Source organism: Simochromis diagramma, unplaced genomic scaffold, assembly GCF_900408965.1.
Source record: "Simochromis diagramma unplaced genomic scaffold, fSimDia1.1 OVJJ01000593.1, whole genome shotgun sequence".
NCBI classification, from domain to species: Eukaryota; Metazoa; Chordata; class Actinopteri; order Cichliformes; family Cichlidae; genus Simochromis; species Simochromis diagramma.
Window position 1 is genome coordinate 1 of NW_024386876.1, and position 22,010 is coordinate 22,010.

At 38.9% G+C, this 22,010-nt stretch overlaps 1 protein-coding gene across 6 annotated transcripts; it reads left to right on the top strand.

Annotated features, from left to right (window-relative positions):
- The first annotated feature begins 8,718 nt into the window (after positions 1-8,718).
- Positions 8,719-20,729, top strand: LOC120733570 (pre-mRNA 3'-end-processing factor FIP1-like). 6 transcript variants are annotated; one of them, XM_040031862.1, is made up of 16 exons: positions 8,720-9,001; positions 9,376-9,430; positions 11,329-11,395; positions 11,504-11,616; positions 12,317-12,381; positions 12,500-12,610; positions 13,607-13,737; positions 14,403-14,521; positions 14,939-14,992; positions 16,348-16,447; positions 17,181-17,337; positions 17,434-17,515; positions 18,160-18,215; positions 18,365-18,554; positions 18,911-19,057; positions 20,106-20,729. In XM_040031862.1, exons 1-16 carry the CDS (start codon positions 8,923-8,925, stop codon positions 20,248-20,250), a joined length of 1,671 nt encoding a protein of 556 aa, XP_039887796.1. In that variant the 5' UTR covers positions 8,720-8,922; the 3' UTR covers positions 20,251-20,729. The 6 variants fall into 6 exon arrangements, with proteins under 6 accessions (XP_039887801.1, XP_039887796.1, XP_039887798.1 ...); XM_040031864.1 differs by having other exon boundaries at positions 20,109-20,729; XM_040031863.1 differs by having other exon boundaries at positions 18,163-18,215.
- Positions 20,730-22,010: the final 1,281 nt, after the last annotated feature.

The following is a 22,010-nucleotide window of genomic DNA, read 5'->3' on the forward strand; positions in this document are numbered from 1 at the left end:
CTTGTTTTTGTTTTACTGCTTTCTAGTTCACATGGAGACAGCTTGGAGGAAGCATGCTCAGTGGGTGCCCTTGTAGTTAAGTGGCTGCATAAAGAAATGTGCACTGAAACACTCGTGGACCTTTTTGTACTCACTGAGACAGAAAACATGCTGCTGGGGTAATGTGAAGAACCACTTGTCCTTGGTGTGTGCAGCTGTCAGAGAGCATCTCTGCACGGCAGTACAACCCTTAAATCCTTGAATGCAATTGATATCATAGCCATATCTGTGTGTGTGGAAAAATAGGAGAGGTTGTGTATTGGTCTGGACATATACGAAGTCAGTCACTCCCAGTTTTCTGCACATACATCGTGTCTTTAATTAATGTTTGAATTTTTAGTCTGTGCATTTGTTCATTATATAGTGACTAAAATCAAAGCAATCTTGCTGTATGCATTGTGGTGCTGTGGTTTAGAAGATAGAGGTAGGCATCTACCAATCAGAAAATTGGTGGTTTGATCCCTGGTTCCTCCTTGGCCTTGGACAAGATAGTGAACTCCAAAGTGCCCACAATGCATCCATTGCAGTGCAACTTTATGCTCTGTTTGTTAGAAAGCACTAATGAATGTGGCTTGTAGTAAAAAGCACTTTGACTGCTAAGTTTGAGTAGCAAAGTTCTGTATCATTCCATCACTGCACAGTGCACTGGTGGACAACCGTACCCGTCTCAAAGATAGATAATGACAACATTCTAAACAACAATTAGTGCCAAATATCTTTCAAATAAATACTGGAACAATCACTAGAACTGCAGCATAGACTTCTTAGTCTTGCCTCTCTGTGCAAAATGGGTTCAAAAACATAAACAACTGTAGGATACTTTTAGTCTGTGATTTGAACTGGGGGAACAAATCGTGGAAGGATCAGCCTGATGTTTTGTATCCCACTGTAACTTTACTGTATAAAGACCTAACATCTCCAAAATGTCAGGAGTAGTTAGTCATTACAACAAGTGTTTGTGAACTAAAAACCAAGAGCCCAGCGCGTGCTCCTGACGCAGGGAAAAACAATTCTGCAGGGGAGACCTACCTTGGCACTTGTGCAGGTGAAACCAAAGGGCAGATATGCTTCACCATATTTTCTAGTCTTTGGCTTAGAATGAAGTTGGTTTGGAAACATATTCAGCTACACTGTTACAAAAAAATCTTAAAAAAACGGTAATATTCCAGCAGCTGGGGCGCCAAAATACTACCGTAAAATAACAGAAATAACTTCCTCATAAAAATACGGTTATTTCCAGTAATGACAATACAGTTTGTTGCGCTAATTTTACATGGGATCTTGCCTTTTCAAGTGATTTTAAACATTAAATTAGGAACATGTTAATGTGATTAAACAATGAAATTATCTATAAATAGGAAAAGAAAAAACAAATCTTAAAAAAACCCCAGTAATATTCCGGCAGCTGGGGCGCCAAAATACTACCGTAAAACAACAGAAAATAACTTTCTCATGAAAACAGTCATTTCCAGTAATGAAAATAGAGTTTGTTGCACTAATTTTACATGGGATTCTGCCTTTTCCAAGTGCTTTTAGACATTAAATTAGGAACATTTTAACGTGATTAAACAATGAAATTACCTATAAACAAGGTCAATGAATGTGGCAATATGAATCATAATACGTAAATGTACAGAAATATACAGTTAACAGTTTAAATAATAATGGATTGCATGCCATATCGCATCAATGGCCCCTCTGGCCATCACCAGTAGGTGAAGAGTCTTGACCACGGACACAATACCGAGAGTGTCCGAGCCGGGGCTCGAACTGGCAACCTTCTGATCACAAGGCAAATTGCCAACTCTTGAGCCACGATCGCCCTAAATAGCAATGATAATAATACTTATGTGATGTAACACAAGCTTATAGGAATCACGTTATACTTTTCCATAGCATCACATTTGAATTCAACAGTTCAATCTTTCAATCATGATACATTTGTCAATGTATTTTAACAATCTAAATATGCATATGTACAGACAGATACATTTAATAATCATGAAAATTATGTTTTATTACATTACAGTGATTTAACGTTAATTTACATTTGAAATGTGAAATCACAGTCTATTTACGTAACTTTAATGATATTCTAGAAGAACAGAACAAAACTGTAACATGCACAGTAAAATACTTTTATATTAGGATTTTTTCCTACAGTGCAGCCATACCCGCGACCTTGTGGTTGTTAGTTCACATTCATTGGCCGATGCTTAGCGTCATGTTATATGTGTCCAACATCCAATGGCATGTCACATTGTTTTCATGGCCACACCCTCACCCCAGGTGCAGAGGCCTATTTCTGTTCAGGAATGTTGTGAATACTTTGAGATTTATATTAATTGCAATTCCTACCTCTACATTTATTTTTTAAAATATATAATTAGCACAGCGTGGCTGTGCAATGTTTTGTTTTTGTTTTTTAGTTTTTATTCCTATTAATTATATTTTCACTTGTTACCTATGAATTATTGAATCAGACCTAGATGACATGAAATTTTCAGCACAATTATAATTCAAATACTTCTTTAATTATTGATTATTCTCATTAATTTTTGATCATTTTATATATTTTTCCATAGTATTACATTTGGATTTAACAGATCATTCTCTCACATAACAGACAAATATTTGTGAAATTATGATACATTTCTGAATGTATTTTTACAATCTAAATATGCATATGTACAAAAAAATATTTAAAAAACAAGTAAATTGTGTTTTACTATATGTACAGTGATGTTATGTAATTTTACCTTTGACATGTAAAATCACAGTCTACTTATGTAAATTTCATGATATTCTAGAAAGACAGTACAAAACTGTAAATATACAGTAAGATACTTTGACATTACTCTATTTAGGAACAGTGTATGCTTCATCTCCTGCTTTGCATTTGTGTGCTAGCAGTGTCCAAGCGTTTTTTTTCCCTTTTCATACCCCCCCCCCCCCCCCCCCCCCCCCCAGGGGGCGGGCCCCACACTTTGGGAAGCTCTGTTGTAAGGTAAAAAGTGGTCCTTGTTTATAAGCTGATGATAGCTTTTCGGGAGTGCAATTTCATATTTTATAATTACCACACTAGTATTTGCATTTTAATTGATTTGTAAATAAGCTGAAACCTACAATATAGAAAGATCACACCCCCCCCTATCAGCAAGCACTTTGGACTGAGTCAAGCTTTCTGTTTCCTTGTTTCTAGTGTTTGTGCTAAGTTAAGCTAACTGCCTGCTGTCTGGAGCTTCATATTTAACAGACACACATGAAACTGACAGAGATCTTTTCATCTTTTTCCAATAGATGAAAAACCCTAAAATGTCGAACTGTTGTTTGAAACAACAGCAGAGAAAACACAAGTTTTATATTCTGAATTTTCACATTAAAACAGTTTAAAACAATCTCAGATCTTTTATTTTGCAAGGCCTTGGCTTGAATGAAATGTCCGTAATTAAAGAACAGATGGATCTTTGTATTGCAAAACAAAGAGGAGAAAATGCCATGTTAAGCTGGCATTGCATCATACTGTTGATATAACCATTTGTTTGATCCAAAGAGATGATGTGGATTGAAAATGTGCCAGGGTGCATATCAGGGGAAGCTAATATCAGCGTGTGTAATTACTGATAGCCCAACGATCGCCCTCTGCTTGGATAAACCCGATTAGGATCGACTAGGCTGTAAGCCTCTCTAATCCACCGTAAGGAGAGAGGGATGGATGCAGGGGAGGAGAGAAACTCAGAGAGAGACAGGGTGGCACATAGGGTGAAGGGGAGAAAGGGAAATAAAGATAAACAAGGTGCAAGAGGATGAAAAGCAGACAGGAACAAGACAGAGAGAGAGAGAGGAGAAGGAGGCAGAGGAAAAAACAGGCGAAGAGAAGCTGCACAGTGTGTCAAAGCAGATCACTGCCCGCAGGAAAAACACAGGCAACAACACAGCAAACTGAACTCCCTCCAAACCGCTTTTATCTCCTTCCACTGTGGTTTTGACCTTTGCCATTGCATCCGAGAGTTCAACCACATTTTATTTTAAATCACGTTCCTGCTCTGTTTGCAAAATTTGTTTTTTTGTCTTTAATTTTCATTATATTCTGCAGATCTCTGTGCATGGTTGCTGTATGCACAGACTGTAGGTAGAAGCTGAAATGCAAAGTGTCTAAGTGCTGACTCCTCCTCCTCTGGCTGCACAATAAGTCCAGTTTGTAAGTTTATCGGGTCACAGGGGCAGCTACTTAAGCAGAAAAACACAGAGGTCCATGCCCGGTTACCAGAATAAGTTTGTAAGTCTGTAAGAAAAAAAGGCCCAGGTCTTTGATGGCACCTGTAAATGCTGAAGCAGGGTTTACCTTGAGAGTGGCAAGGTGAGAATTAAGTTGGTGGTATGTGATTAACACTGTCTATCAACAAGATTACACAAAAACCACTAAGCTAAAGTTAATGAACAGATGGACAGGTGGGAATGGCAGAGGAGCAGACTGTTAGATCTGTATCATTTCTCTCAAGAAACAGGACCCTGGCACTGAACCTCGGGGAAGATGTGCTTTTCTAGTTTAAAAGCTGCTTTGTTGTCTTTTCGTCTCAAAAGATGCTTTGCAAGACTTTATCTAATTATGGTCATCTCAGTTAAGTAAATTTGACTTGAAATAGCTCTTGAGTAAATGGAAGGGAAAAGAGAAAAGGGAGAAAAGAGCGTGAAAAGTAGGTGGGGGTATAAAGGAAACAAAGGGAGGGAATGTGATCAGAAACACAGAGGAGTAACAGACTGGAAGAGAGACGCGTGAGAGGGAGAGAGAGTGAATGAAATAAATGCAATTTCCATCAGTTTAAGTTTGAGACCATTAGTCCCTGTACGTGTGTGTGTGTGTGTTTGTGTGGTGTGTGTGTGAATACACCGTAAACTTGGGGGAGCCACACAAAAGCCCACACATATGATGTGATACAGTAGATTCCCGTGATATGAACCCCTGTGTGGTTCTCACATACGGTATGGGGGGGAAAAAATCAATATCACAACTATAGTGTTACCATCCCATTTTTCACTCTCCCTGTGAGAGAGAGCACGCACTACATAAAAATTAATTTCATTTCAGCCTCAGATAAACCAGTGAGTGTCAGAACTCAGGCCACGCCTCTGTGTAATTTCCACTGTAAAAACTGAGGGAGAGTGAGAGAATCCACAGATTTCCTTGTCCTTTACTGACAAAGCTAAAGTGGCTCCACTTAACTGGTCAGAGGCCATAAATGCATTAAGAGTTTTCTTTGCATTAGCAGGCAACTTCTTGTGCAAACAACCACAACAGCAATCATGAGAAGTCATTTTGCTGCTGATGAGTCTGCAGCTGCTTCTTGAGGTTATAAACTTATAAAAGCTCTTTGAGAGAGGCAAAGTTTAAGTCTTTATTCCTTTTCTAAGGCAGGAGCTGATGTGGAGGTATGTTTCTAGTGACATTTGTTTGTCGGCAAGATTACACGAAAACCACCCAGCTGAACTTCATGAAACCTGGTGGAGAAGTGGATAGCGACCAGAGAAATACCTCAATAAATTTTGTTGTGAATCTGGTTTACTTTTCTTAAAATTACAATATATTACATTGGCTTTGGTGAAGAGCTCTTGTGTTTTGAACCTCTGGCTTACACATAACATTGTTTAACATCATTTATTTATTGCTTATAATTTGCATTAGTAACAACTTACTTGCTATAAACCAAAAAATAAAGAATACAGATAAAATAGTCCAAAACTAAGAAATAATAACGTTAAAATTGTGCTTTATTGAAGTAGCCTGCATAAGGAAATGTACTTAGTTGCTTCTACTGCTGTGTTCCAGAGATGGCTTAGCTGTAAAACTAGCATTGTCCTTGGAAAAGCTGCAATTTTGCCCTCACAACTTCTTTGTGTTTTAGTTTTTTATGATTACCTTGTCCAGTGAAGTTTCACTTCTATCAAAGCCAGCTAGAGGCAGGGAAATGCATGAACAACTTACTGTCCAGAATAGTCTTTGAAATACTTTGATATAGCTGCTATCTTTATTCATTTTTGCAGCATATCAAAGCAGTATAAGCCGAATATTCAGCCTTGCTGAATGTCTGAATGGGAGCAAACCCCTGCAGTGAGATTCTACAGTCTTGCAGAAACATTTCCAAAAGAGTGGAGGCTGTTCTACAAATGGAAGAATGCTCATCTTCACAAAGAATATCTACATGTCCATGCACTTTTGTAAAATATATTCAGGGGTGCTTACCTGGCTTTTTGTAGGTAAAAGGTATCCTTAGAAGTGTATAACTTTGATATTGGAGCCTGAGATAGTGTTAATCACAGTTGTTTCATTGCTGGCTTTATTTATAATAAAACTGTGTAATACATTAGTTGGCTTATATATTCAAATCTTCAAAATAATAAAGGTCTAAACATATTTCAGTGGAAGCCAGTACCACCTTTACCTCTGGCTACACATTCTTCCATGGATAGACAGAAGCCAACAGATTATGAGAAACATCAAACATTTCGAAGGACTGAATAGTTCAGCTGAAAACACATTACACCATATTAAGTGTGGCATCCCATGATATACTAAAAACAAAAGTAGATTTATTTATGTCAATTTACCAGGCGGTAATGCAAACAAATGGGAGGCTGAAGCGTCTACATGGCCTTTTACATGAGGTACAGTGTGTGCCCCAGGCCACTGGCTGCCTTCAGACTCAGACACAACTTTCTTAAACAGATCAGGCACTTTGATCATTTACAGCATAAGTGCAGGGGGGAGCTAATTTAATGAACGATGAAAGCACCATGGTAAGACGTGACACTGAGCCTTTGTGCAGGACAAGGAGCTTGAAACTCGCTCAGCTAAATGGAGTACACAGTGGTTTTTTAAATCATCTGGACATGTGCTTATCCTGCTCTGCTATGCTTCGCATGTGGTGAGGCCATGAGGGGCTTCATTTTCCCCAATGCTTGTGGAGATAGGAATATGAGAAAATTTGCTACCAGGGTTTCAATCAATCAACAACACTTATACTTTCTTTAATAAGATGAAAAATGTAAAGCACATTGCACAAGTCTTATGCCAACCCAAGTTTTGTAAATGTTTGCTTCCAAGGTGCCAGACTTCCTTCTTATTCTTTAAAGTGGTGCTGTTCAATATTTTTGTTCATCACTGCGCTTTCCGGGGGGGGTTCTGTGGACATTGGCTGCTTTTTCACCAATATTCAGTCCAGTCTTTATGACCTTTATCAGGTAAATGTGTTGTCAACACATAACGAAATCTTCACAGAGAAGCTAAGATCAGATAATACGCTGTATGCTTTGGCACTTTGGTAACTTGAAGCCTGTCAAAAACCACAAAATTTGTTCCCATTTATGAAGCGCAAGTATGTAGGTTCAATAAGGAAGATTAGTATTGACTCATCTGTCTGCTTTCCTACGTGGTTGGCTGTCAGTCTATTCTTTACATCACTTCCATTTTCCCACGCTGTAAAACTCAATGCTGACATCATTGCTTTAGTCCAGTCATCTTTCTACCAATCAGCCTCCACTCTATGTACTTTACATCGCACTGGGCATCTTTCATTCTTCCTTGCAGACTCCTTCATGCAACCCACCTCCTCCCCAATTCCGCCTCATGCAAACCACTCATCCAAGCCTCCATCTTATCTTCACCACCACGAGAGTCTAGACTGCGGAGCGAAAAACTTGACATAACTCAGGATATGTGCAGGGTATCCATTAAAACCATTTGAGGAAACTGGAATACAACAGTAAAAAAATAATAAGTGGAATAAGTTGGCAGGCCTAAAAAACTCTCTACAGCAGATGAACAGTATCTGAACGCCATGTCCTTAAGAACTAGAAGAAAATCTCACAAAGAACAGACCCAGGAGCTGAGAGTTGCATCTGGCCTCTTCAGAAATGTTCTCAGTGGAATGGCGGATAGCAGAAGCCTTTCTTAGTGAAGGAAGGGAAGAGAAATAGGGACAAAAGGCTGGTGGGTATGCCAGATTACATGAGAAACTGGACTGAAAATTAGTGGCAACAGATCTTTTGGAGTGATGAATCCAAATTGAAAATTTTGATTGGAATTCTCACTATGTACAGAGGAGGTCAGGAGAGAGCGTACAGCAGTGAGTCTCTAGGGGCCTACTATAAAACATGATGGAGGCTTCTGTCTGTCCTGACTGGCATCGGCTTCATTTCTCATAATAACGATGATCCCAAGTACAGTGCCAACGCAGTAACAGTATACCTGGATATCAAAAACACAGAAGGATCATCATCAGTCATGGACTGGCCTCCCCAGAACCCAAACCTCGGAGAACAGATAAAAGGCAGCCAACATCTGCAGAAGAGCTTTAAAATGCCCTTCAGGTTGTACTGAGTAATAAAGTTTATCATAGCAAAGTTTCACTTTCTCCTAAAAGAAAAGCAGAGCTGGAAAAGAGATTGAAGAAGCACTTTTGTCATGCATTTGGTGGTTACTTTGAAAAATAATCGAACTAATTGTCACAGCACAAAATAACGTTTTATTTAATTCTCCTGAAAGTTAAACCGCCATCATTCCTGTTACTGAATTTTAGATTTTCTTTCACTGTTCACGTGTTTAAAAAAAAAGCGACATAAAAAAAAAAGGAGCCTTTATTCTGCCCGCTGGGGGCGCTGTGTTTTCTCCTATCACTCTTGACATTAGCGGGGTGCCACCAATCGCTTCCGGGTTCACTCCGACTCGCAAAGGTTGGAAATGAACCTATGAAGACATAATTTATGTACATAACCACGTTTCCCCGATAAAGGGAGAAGTTGTACTGTTATTTTTGCACCTGTGAGCTTATTGACGCTTGTAGCTGTTGAAGCCGCTGCTGGTTTAGATCTCCGTGTAAGTTGAACATGTCTGCGGAGGAAGCGGACAAAACAGCCACCACTGATGCCAGCGCCGGAGACGAGGAGGAGGAATGGCTGTATGGAGGTAAAAACAACCACCTGACGTCCGCAGAAACGGTTCCTTCGAACCGACAGAGACGTGGAACACGATCTCTCTCGCTATGTTCCTAATTAACTGCTAACCAACATATACCACTGTGCGCTATCCCGTTAATCACGAGCGTTAGCCTGGAAGCTAAGCTAGCAGCGGGTTTTTGGTCGGCCTGTTGTGGCTGCACCGCTCGAGTCAAATCATTTGAGTGTTACTCTGGCTTGTTATAACGTTATAACGTTTAACTGGACTATGAAGTGGCGTATGTATTTTCTGCAGCTCACCTTGTTAGTTTTAAAACAAAACTTTAGTTAAATATATATTAGATAACGATAAATGAACTCAGTTGCTTTTAATTTCTGTTCCAGATGAGTCGGAGAGCAAAGACGAGGATGAGGAAGCCAAGCTGAACGCTGCTGTCAGGTAACTATATTTCAGTCTTAGCCTGGATTTAAAACAAAAACCCTCTGTGTGTAAGACATTTCAGGGTCAACGAGCGTTGGCAAAGTAACTAGCAAAGGTAATATAGTTCAGTACAGCTATCACTTCTCACGAACTCTAGGAGTATTTACATTTTTAATAATTTTTAGATTTATTGAGGTGGATTTCAGCTGATGCTGTATCCCTGGGGAGGGACAAACGGCACTAATAATACACACGCAGAGGTCACTTTATTAGCTGCACCTTGCAAGTAACTGGGTTGGACCGCCTTTTGCTGTCAGAACTGCTTTAATTCTTTGTGGCCGTAGATTCAGCAAAGTGATGGATGAATTCATCTGAGATTTTGGTCCATGTTGACTTCATGAAATCACACAGTTGCTACTGATGAATCACTGTACATCCATGAGAATCTGATGAGATATAGGTAGGCTGTATCCTACCTGAGGTTCTCAGGTAGGATATGGTGTATAAATAATGCTCAGTTGGTGTTATGGGAGCCAAACTAAAAATATCTCCCACTCCATTACATCACTAACAACGCTAAGCAGCAGCTACAAGGCAGGATTTGTCAATGCTGTCATGATATTTGTGCCTACCATCTGAATGTTGCAGCAGAAACCAATTCTTTGGTTGGTTATTTGGTTATATGATCTACTGCTGCCGTCCTCAGCTTGAATCAACCCGACCATTTACCTTTGACCTTTGGCATTGAGAGAACTGGATAGTTTTTCTTTCTTTATTTTCCCAAGTTCATTCTCTGTAAACCCTAGAAATGGTTGTATGAGAAAATCCCAGTGGATTTCTGAAATCAGCCATGTCATGCTCCCAAACTAAAATCACATGCTAGATGCATTTACTGCTATGTGATTGGCTGATTAGATTGCTTTACATCTAGTATGTTAGAATATTATTGAAAAGGGAAAATTATGAGGATGTTGTTTGTCAGTCGTTAAAGCTACACATCATCTCTTCATTTATACTCTGCTACATGTGCTGCAGATGCTGATGGCACTATTGCTGCTGTCATAGATTCATTGATCCTACAGGGGGAAACTCTGTTACAGCAGCAGCACAAAGAATAAAATTAGTGTAATTTAATCTAATCTTGTTTAGTAAAGGTACCTCTGGCTCATAGTGAATGCTTTATAATGACGCCATTATTAAATTATACCCAGCCTTAGACAGATTTATCGAACATATCTGTGACAGGCCAAAAATAATTTTGGCTTACTGATATATCATCACTTGGGCTCCACCTAACATACAGACATCTTACAGTTACATTATGTGCTTAAATTTGAATAACAAAAGTGGTTAAACATATTAAAACAAAACAAAACAAAAAAGGCAGCAGATCACATGAGTATGTGTACATATCTAGTTTAATTAAAAGCTACTAAGGGAGACTTAAAAACAAACTAATAGTCTTTTGAAACATAATTTTCTCCTTTTTTTTTTTTTTTTTTTTTTTTACATGCAGATAGATAATAGGACAAAATGTAACACCTTGAACTCGACAGTGAGGTCATGCTGTGGCAGCTTTATGTTTGAAGTGACATTTTGGTGGCATGTTTTGTTTTTCTAATACTTGTTTTCTTTAAGATAAGGGTCACTGCAAGTAAATATAGTGTATAGTATAGTGATAATAAGTTATCCTTTGATTAAAATTTTCTCCCTTATTAGAATGTCCTCTGTTAGGATGTCAGTGCTCTGATGACTGAATAGTTTAAAGAGTATGAAAATGATGTAAATCAGATGTTGTGGCCTTCACAGTCACCAGATCTCCACCCAGGTGAAAAACTTTGAGATTTTGGACCCAGAAACTTTGGACTGAGAATAAATTTTATATTTGGTCTGTTGTGTCTAATGTTTTTTTTCAGTGCCCCTGCTGATGCTTCAACAGATGATGCTGCTGTGCACGCTACAGGAAATGGAGTTGCCTCTGAGGTGTGTAGCTTACATGCACAGTTTCAATAATTTTTGTTTGTTTTTATTACAAACTTATTTCCAACTCAATGAATGTTTCTTGTGTTGTTTTTACTTCTGGATTTTCAGGCCACAGGTGAGGCTGCAGGCGAGGATGTGGAGAGCGACAGCGACAGCGATGATGACGACGATGATGTCCGTGTCACGATTGGAGACATAAAAACCGGAGCGCCACAGTACACGTACGTTTGAGGCAAATTGTGTTGTTGTACATATTTTTACAGTTTGTGGCTGGTTTATATAAAAGCTGCTGGGTGAGGTTTCTGATTCGGAGATGGCTCATCACCTTGCTTGTACCTTCCTTGTGATGTAGCGTGGTGGTGTCAGCATCGTGCTCTGTGGGGTGCTTCCCAGGAGCAGGAAAACTATTTAGAATTTAACAAATAAATATTTCAAAAAGAACCTCGAAGCAAACCTCACAATGCAGCAACTTTAGATTAGACTATCAGTGCCACAGTAAGTGTAAGGAAACTACGAACGTGGAGTCGCTTCAGGAAAATTCTGACTGTCCTTGAGTCTCTGAAATAAACTGAGATCCCAATTGAACATTTGTGAAGAGATCTGTAAGCTCCTCCTGAGAGGATCTGCCAGGAAGAATCTCAAATGTCATAATGACTTGATATGGAATCCTAATGAGTGAGTCAACACTAGCTGTTTGTACTACAAGCTTCTTAATGCTTTGACATGACGGAGTTAATGGACTTTTGATCCACTTATAAAACAGGATGCTTCAGTGAACACATAAGTTCAAGTGAGCTATCAACAGCTAAATAAATCAATTTGCTGAAAAACTGAAAGGGTAATGTGAATATGGTAATTGTAATTTGAAGTTTATGTTGGGATGTTTCATTCAGTGTCTTAATACTGTTGTTTTCCTCCCAGAACTTATGGAGCCCCACCTGTCAACCTCAACATCAAATCAACAGGCTCTAGACCTTATGGACAAGGTGTCGTTCTCTACTGGCTTAATCTCTTTTTTCCTGAATAAAAACATACAATAAAGACAGTTTGCCTGTTTCATTACTGTAATGTCTTCTTGTAACTTGTTGTATTGTTTATTTTCAGTTTCCGCAAAGCTGAAGGGAGTGGATCTCGATGCACCTGGAAACATTAACGGTGTTCCAGTGCTAGAGGTGGACATGGAGTCTTTTGAAGAGAAACCATGGAGGAAACCAGGTGCGTGTGTGCTTGTGTCTGTGTCTTTGCTTTTATAGACAAAATATTTAAAAGCCAGAGGCTGCCTCCAAAAGTGAGTAAATAAGCATTTTATATCATATGGAGAAAAAATAAATGTCTTACAGCTTTCATTTTTACTACCGATCTCTCTCTTTTTAAATGCTTTTTATTGTGTTAGAAATCAAACACACAATTTTTTTTTTTTTTTTACTCTAGTGTTCCCCCTTCCCAAAAAAATATTCTATAGTAGAACAGCTCCAGCTAAACTGACCGAAAGAAAACATTGAATCTACGAGATCTAGGTAGAAGAATTAAAACTTGCAAGATTTCCGTAGGTGAATCTATGAAAAGATTGTAAACAGTAGCCTGCTGTGGTGTTTGTCTATGGAGCCATCATCTTTCCACTTTCTGTAGCTGTACGACTCATGGTTGGTCTTCCAAGTATTGCCAGCCTTAACAAAACGCTACATGGTGGAGGCACTCTTGCTTTGTGGTCATTAACACCCTCTAATCAGAGCCTAAAATGACTAGCGTGGTTGTGCATTAGTCCTATGCACAGCTCTGCAGACCATTGTCTACATTTTGTATCTGCTTAATGTGACAATCTGTGACAAGCAGAAGTCACTGCTCCTTTTATCTTTTGCATCAAGTCTGTAGTAGAGATTTTCTTAATATTTTAGACACCACAGTGTGCAAGTTGCATTATGTTTGCTGTTTAGTACACAAATATGACCATGTGTCTCTAATTCCATTCCATAGTCCATAATTGTTAGTCAACAGAAATATGGTATTAATTTTTTAAACTGGTTGCTATTCCTTCCTTTTTGAAAATTGCAAGGTTGACATCGTGGATCCAGTCTTAGCCAAATCTGTAAATCCATATTTGCTCCTCAGTAAAAAAAAAAAAAAAAGAAAAGAAAAAGAAAATCAGAGCACATCTGATTTTTTTTACAGAATTTCATAAAATGTGCATGTTTTTGTTTTTTTTCTATGTAGGAGCCGATCTGTCAGACTACTTCAACTATGGCTTCAATGAAGACACATGGAAGGCTTACTGTGAAAAACAGAAGAGGCTGCGTATGGGCCTGGAGGTCTCTACAGTTGGCTCAGTGACAAGCAAGATCACTGTAAGATATCACTGCACCACTGCTGGCTCTGTCTTTGTTTGTTTTTGTACTTCAGCTCCTGCTTCCACCAACCCTCAGTTTCTTTTTGAGCATTTTATTTCACTTTATACAACGTGTAAATGCCTAAACGTTAGCAGATCTAACGGCTAAATGTTTCATAGCTGTTCCATACAGGTCACAGGGCTACGTAACTTAAAGGGGAAAGCTGTCTGACCTCACTACATGTTTTAGCTTTTGTCTTCAGTTAACCACCAACGCAGAGCATGTGGTAATGTAGATAAATGAGTAAAGGCTTGCATTTTTAGGAGGCAGGTTCTACAGGGCGTTCACACAGGAAGCGATTAGCAATGTGGTAGCAACCAGAGTCAGTGACATGCTTTGATGTCAGTTGACCTACAGGGGAAAGAACAAAGACATTTATGTCATGTTATTTTTGTATCTAGGTATTTTCCTGGAAATCTACCAGCATCTGAATTTTATTGTAAGAAATATAGCCAATGTGTTTCCAAAAACATGCAGCTACACAGTGACTTCAAAACCACGATGACAAATTTAGAATTTTGTGTACTGCTGCATGACCATTGCTTGACCGTATCTACTTTAAAATCAGCACCCTTGTTCTCCTTCAGAAGATGCATGAATGTTTTTGTGTGGCTCTTTTCCAGGTTCAGCAGGGCAGAACTGGTAATGAAAAAGACATACCCAGTTTGCCAGTTCACACCTCAAAGCCAGACTTCACATCTCCTGTCAGCTTGTATAAGTCTGCTGTCAGTCAGGTCACCAGGTAAGACTCCTGCCTCTACATTCACAGGTTTAATATTTGGTAGAGAAACACACTTACAGTTTTTCAGTAGAGGTTAAGCGCACAGTGAAATACATAATCCAGTTATGGGCTAGGGAGGGTTGGATGAAGATGCTTAAAACAACCACATACAGTTAACTGGCCATCTTTAACGGAAGGACGAGGAGTAAATTGTTGATGGTTTTGGTACAAGAAGGTTAAAATTTCATCAGTTTATTGTGTTAACAGTTTTTAAATCCAACATTCGCAGGCACCATCTTGGGTCATAAGGAGACACAAACACACTGGGCCACTTCCAGAATAATCACCAGTGTGCCTGTGGTTAAAATGAGGCGCCTTCCCATGGTTTTTATTATGTGTGTTACTCTCATTACCCTGTCCTTTGTCTCAAAATGGTAGGATCTCTCCCCCTCAGTGGACTGGCCCGCCTCCTCAGGACATGTCTTATTATACGTAAGTGGGCGTGGCCTTGTCCTCCGAGGTTAAGGGGGCCTGATGGGAAATGCATAGATGTTTAAGGAATGGGCTTCTCTGGGTGCTTTTGAAGCCTCAAAGACAGCTTGATTTTCATTCTTGTTTCTTTCTGTTTGTGTAGTTGACCTGCATGTGTCTTTGTAGCTTTACAGCTTAAGCAAAAGAGAAGAAATACTAACAGCAGGCCAGTTAACTATGTGAGGTTCCCATATCATATTAAAAAAGTTATTAGTTTCATTAATAATGATATTTATTTTAGTTGTATTGTAACAGTATCAGAAACTAGTTTAATTTTATATTTTAAAGTTAAACCTCCTAGGACCTGGTGTATGTGGACATCACATTTTGGGTTGTCTAGACAAAAATACTAAATTGTGCTCTACAAGGGCCTGATATCCACTTACGGGGACATTATCTTGCCACTGTTCTATCAAAATTTAAAACAAGTGTCCTCATTTGTGGATCTCATTTTTTCTCATAAACAAAAATCAGGTAATTCTTTGTTTTACATTCATCGAGTCCCAATCAGCCCAAATAGCAAAGAGAAATTGAAAATGCATGCATGAAAGAGTTCGGGTCTTAGGAGGTTAAAGCTAATAAAAATGACAAATACTTTCAACACAAATAGGTGGAAAATCCATTTAAAGATGTCTTCTCTTTTTAAACCGCTATTTTCTTAAGTGTGTTCTTTAATGGTGTTATAGTTTTTATCTGAGACCCAAAAGGCTGATTTAACCAAGCGTAAAAAGAAAGTTACAAATTGGTTTAGATCTAAACTTTGGCTGATTGTTGCAGATATGATGGTGTCATGGTGGCTCTGCAGCTAATTGAATTTTAATTTCAGTTAGAGTGATGGCTTCTGCTGATTTATCAAAACAAGATAATTGAAATAAAACAATAATTGTGCCAAATTTTGTTGTTGTAATGCTCTAAAAGTCCTACATCACTTCTTGGCAAATTCAAATTTACTTATAATTTAACGTAAAAATTAAATTAATAATGTTTATCTCTAAATTTAAGAAGAAAGTGTGAGTATTCATGGTAAGTAGCCTTTATCTCAGTGTTGTTGTTTTTGCCATAGTTAATGAGTACTGTCGTTATGTATGCTGGTAAAACAGCGTACATAACCATACGTACCCCTGGTTTACTAAATTACCAGACAGAAACTGACACTTTTTGGTGAATTTGGCTTGTAGTTTATTTGCTCATTATTTTTGACTGTAGTACATTTGAAAGTAGCTGGAGCCCATTTTCTTTGGATCCTGCTCGGTACCTTAATGTACATTTTTAAAAAATTGTCCTTTTTTAAAAAAAAATTTTATTTATTTTTTTAGGAAATCGAGCGGCACAATCGATGTGATTGGTGGACAGTTGGCAACTATCAGCAGAGTTGAGGGTCGTCGCCGACATAATCTAGAGGGCAACAATATTCAGGTACAAGCAAAAACAGAAACTCACAAGAAAAACCTCCAGTTATAGTTTGTTTATGTGTCTTTCACAGTGAACATAAGGCCTGATTTAAATTTCTGTGGGGAGTCTTTTTGTAGCTTATGATGTAACCTACATAAGTGGCCAGCATTGTTGTTGGCATTTATGCTCGTGCTGGTGTGTTAATTATCTTGTGGTCGCGCCCCAGTGTTTTATATGTACACCCAGCCGATAGAAACAAATAAAATGCTTGGACTTTTTTTCCTTCATGGATTCCCACTCTTTGTTGTGGGTTTTTGTTTTGTTTTTCATTTTTAGAGGCAGACATTTTTTCTTCTTTGTATGTTCCCTCACATCCATTAGGATGGTTTCAGCAATCTCCCTCCAGGAATTTGCTGACATTTGTGAGTCCTTCTATGAATCGTATTCCTTATACTGAGCAGTGATTGTTATTTTCTCACTGATGAACTCAAAAACAGCAGGGAAAAAGTAACTGGAAATGCAAAGGGGAGGAATCGACAGTACTGACAGTAGTTCGGCACTTTGTCCACCTGACATGTTTCTAGTGAGGTGCACACTGGGTTACGCCTCAGGATTTTAGAAGGCTTTGTGGTTACAGAGTATGGCAAACTCAACTTCTGATAGCATCAGTCAGCTGTTTTTAGTATGTCGACAGACATTAAAACTGTGTGATGTTTGCTCTCTCTGTGTTCCTCCTCACCTCTCTGTTGTTGTGCAGGTAATCTCTGAGCACTCGACATCAGAGGCTGAGCCTGCTCCTGCTAAGATTCCCACATTCTTCCCTCCCGGACCACTTCCTCCAAACATTCCCCCACCGCCATTTCTCCCTCCGCCACCAAACGTCAGTACTGCACCTCCACTCATCCCCCCACCCAGTAAGTTCAGTTTACTGTTTATCGTCATTATCATTATTATTGTTATGCAATATTTTCAGCATGTTTACTCTCTTCACTCCTTCTGCTTCTTTGTAGGGTTGCCCATTACTGTCCCTCCTCCTAGTTTTCCTCCACCAACTAGTGGGCCTCCTCCTTCTATCATCCCCACTATGGACAGGTAATGCGTCTGTACACACATACACACAGTTGCAGTTCAACTCTAGCACTTTAAATATGGATGTTTTTAAAGCTAGTGCAACATCATAATGTATATCTTGAAAACAACTTGACATAACATAAATATAGACATGTATTCACAAGTGTTTTCAGCTGCATTTTACACCTGTGCACACACTTTAAGTCCGTTTTCTTCTTTTTACTACCCCAAACATGTGCACTGGTGCACTGACCTGCAATTCAGTGACACTGTATAGGTATTATATAAAAGGTTTGCTTTGGCCTTTTTTCTTTTTTTTTTTTTCTTTTTCTTTTTGGTGCAAAGTTTAAAGTACCCCCCCCCCCCCACACACACACACACACACACACACACACACACACACACACACACACACACACACTTAGTTATTCAAGCTGTGCAAACTTGGGTTACTGTGTAAGGAAACACAGCCTCATGTTTTTTAATGTGTTTTCATTCAGTTCTAAAACTTGAGAAAAGGTATGATGACTATATAACGAAACATAACAATGCCATTTGATGCTATATGACTTTGTTTGAACAGTAATCGCTGCGTCAGTGAAAAGGACAACACGCGCACACACATACACACTGAAGTAATGTTTCCTTTCTGTGTGTTTTCGAAGCAGCCATCCAGGAGGTTATGATGGACGCTCTGTTCCTCCGTATCCGTTTCCTCAAGGTACAGACCAATGTAATCTGGTACTGTCAGTGACAGATGTGGCAAACGCTACGAAAATGCATGTTGATGCATACATTTGCACCATCACCATTTGTCGTTACATATTTTTATTTAAATGAACTCCAGCTTTCCCTCTTATTTGTTTTCAGGTGCTTACCCTCCCCCCATGGTTGGAGGTGTGCCTCCTCCTTGGCCTCCGATGATAGATAACTCCAAACCTTGGGATTATTATTCTCGCCGAGATGACAAAAGAGACAAGGACAGAGAAAGACCCAGAGAGAGGACACATGAGCGGGAACGAGAGAGGGAGCACAGCCCTTCAGCTATGAGCTACACCAGGTACACCAGCGGGACAAAAACAGAGTAGTGAATGGGCTGCTGGGGGATTTGAATGGCATCTGTAAAGCCACAGAAAGGGATAAACAAATAATTTGAGCAGTTTGTTTTCAGCTGTTCGTGGGTATTGGTGTATCAGTGATCATACATATAGTCGTCACGCGGTTGTCAAACTCATCACAAATGTTACCAGCCGAGCACAGACAGGGAAGCTTTTACTAATAAACAACACCTAGGAGAGAAATTAAGAGTAATAAAAGAAAAGTGAACAATCGATGTTAAGACGCTGCTTTAACCAGAGACTGAGTTGTTTTATATGTAAATGAAGTAAATTCTTCTTTCCTTTTCGTCTTCTACAGCGACGAGGAGCGGTATCGGTACCGTGATTATCAAGAGCGTGGTTACGCAGAACGCCACCGTGACCGTGCAAGCCGGGAGAAAGAGGAACGACACAGAGAGAGGCGGCACAGAGAGAAAGAAGAGGGGCGCCACAAATCCTCACGCAGGTAAATGAACACAGTTTTTCTTTCACCCCTGTTGTGTAACTAGTTTATTTGCCAAACTGGAACATTTTATTTATTGGTTAGTTTTCTGGTCTTTTAAAAGTGAAAGCCTGTCACATAGTTAACGCTGATGAAAGTTGCTCTCTGTTTTATTTATTGGGCTTAGTTTAACTCCTGTAAATACTATAAATGGATACTTTATATAAATATTCATGCATTTCTGCAGACAACGAATTTTGATTCTGGAGGTTCTGTGGTTTCCTGTTCAGGCCAATCATATATGAGCAGGCAAAAAAGGGATTGCATTAAATAAACTCTATTGCAATTTTTTTTTTTTTTTAAGAACTAATGAATAATATCTGTATCCTTAAACACTGATCACTGGGAGGAACAGGAAGTATTAGTCCTGATACACACCAACTAAACCAGAAGCCCTAAAATATTGGCTGTTATTGCGTAGACAACACACAGACAGCTTTTATGAATTTTCAGTTGTTCCATATGAAAGTAGAGTTTAAACTAAAAGAAGTAGCAGCTCACGAAGTGTTAGTTTTATCGAGATCTGTCCTTCTAAAACGTTGAGATTCAGTGTTTTTAAACAATTAAAAAGTCAGCTGTAAACTGTGAAGTCACAGAGCTAACATCAGCAGTCGTAGACATCTCATTAACAACAACCCCCCAAGAATTTTCAGACAATTTGCTGACGTCATTAAAAATGTCATATGTGTGATATGAGGATCAAAATTTCAGAGGAACAAAATTGCTCAACTGACAAACCCTGAAAATATGAAGGTTTTTAATACTTTATTTTCTTTCCACCTCTCCGCCCTGTCTAACCCACGGTTCCTCTCTTCATTCTCCTTTGTCTTTGCCCTCTCGTCTCTATTTCTCTTCTTCTCACCTTTCATCTGTATTGATCTCGACCTTTTTTTTTTTTTTTTTTTGTCCGTGTCTCTTTTTCACCTCCTCGTCCTTCCCATCTCCTTACACCTGCCCTTTACTTCTCTTCCGATCATTTTTTTTCTCTCCTGTCCTCTTCACCTTTCATTAGCAGCAGTAGCAGGAGGAGGCACGACAGCGAGGAGGGAGACAGCCACCGACGGCACAAACACAAGAAGAGCAAGAGGAGCAAGGAGGGCAAAGAGGCCAGCGAGGAGATCAGCGCAGACCAAGAGAATCAGGAAGCCATGGAGTAGCGATGACCACTTCCCATCTTTCATCCCTTCATTTGTCTCCATGCTGACCAGAAAGGGAGAAAATGAACGAGAGACCAAGAAAACCAGAAAGTGGCTGAGTGACAGATGGACCTGTCACTCTCCTCTCCATCAGTCTCCATTCTCCTCCACCCTGCTGTCGTTCACCCTCACCATCACTTCAGAATAAATGGAGCAAAGGAGAAGGAGGTGAAGGAGGAATGGTCATTCTCCTAACCCATCTTTTCCATCTGATCAGGCAAAACATCATTTGGGTCTTTAACCACCTCATTTTTCTCTCTGCCCCTTCTTTCAGAGCACTGCTGTAAATTAGGCTCAAAGATTTCACTGTATAGTCGCTATGATCAGCAGAATTTGCTCTTCTTCTGTTGTTTGTATGTTGTCCATTTGTTCTTGTCCCCAATGAAGACTTCCTTAGAAAGCTGTCAGTTAAGTTCAATTAAACACTTTTTGATAAGATGTCTTTTTGTGACTTTCTTGGAATAAATACTTGTCTACTGTTTTCATTTCTCCAGAGCCTAATAATGTTTATCATTTTTAATTTTATAGTCTCGCCATTATGCATCTTTAGTTCACAAATTTATGAAGTAGAAAATATGTATGGGTCTTTTCAGATTAATTAAAGAGGACTTGATACACACTTTTCTATATTTTTATTCCTGGACTTTTTTTTTTTTTTTTTTTTTTTTTTAATTTTTAATTTTTAATTTTTTTAAAAACAACCAAAAAAAAACTTTGCATGATTCAGTCTAAAAATAATCCTTATTTATGTAACAATGAACTTTGGAGTAGTCCCTCAGTTCATCCATCACCTGAATCCAGACTTGGGCCTTTAGACATCTTTCTTCTGACGGACTGCATCATAAAAGACGGAGGTCAGGTGGGTTGGTTTTTCTCTGCTCATAAAGAAGCTATAAGGAGGAAAAAAATGTCTTAAGCTGAGCATTTTGAAGTTGATGTGTATCCTATGCACACAAACTTTATTTAAAAAAGGAAACTTTAATGTGAGGATCAACCATTGAAAAAGTACAAGACAAAATAAAAATCACAATGGACCCTCTTTGACTTCAATCATTGAGTTCGTGTAGAACGGGCTAATTCCAGGCCTCAAGGGCCGGTGTCCTGGGTCAACACACCTGAATCAAATGATTAGTTTATTACCAGGCCTCTGAGGAACTTCAAGACATGTTGAGGAGGTCATTTAGCCATTTAAATCAGCTGTGTTAGATCAAGGACACCAACCCTTGAGATGTGGTGTAGAATAATATATGTACAGAGTTTTACACCAGAAAGCCTTCAAATATTAAAATCCCCTCATTGTATATCAATTTAAGACTGGGCTTGTCAGTTAAGTTGGAAGCATCTTGTTTCCAGGAGTTAAAATATTGAAATGAAAACATTGTGTTCTTTTTGTCTTTCCAAGCATTTTCCGCATCTTAAAACGACTCTTCAAAATGTGACATTTTTTCCTGAATTTACTTTTAAAGTGTTGGGTTGCAAACCTCTCTACTTTGATCTTGTCTCACATTGTCTCTGAAGTCTTCTGGTTTGTTGCAAACCTAAGACAAAGGCTTTCTGCTGGTAACCATTTCAAACAAGCCATACTTGTTTGTCCATTTTCTAATTATACCCATATGAACTTTAACATTTGGTATGCTAAGGCCTGTAGCTCTTGGGTTTTTTGCATTTTCGCTGACCCTTAACTGAATTTGCCAGGATATCCACTGCTTTTTTGTGAATAA

Coding starts and splice junctions, on each gene's coding strand:
- LOC120733570 (XM_040031862.1), top strand. CDS start 8,923: ATGTCTGCGGAGGAAGCGGACAAAACAGCCACCACTGATGCCAGCGCC. Junction 17,338..17,433: donor TCCACTCATCCCCCCACCCA/GTAAGTTCAGTT, acceptor GCTTCTTTGTAG/GGTTGCCCATTACTGTCCCT. Junction 18,555..18,910: donor TCAGCTATGAGCTACACCAG/GTACACCAGCGG, acceptor CGTCTTCTACAG/CGACGAGGAGCGGTATCGGT.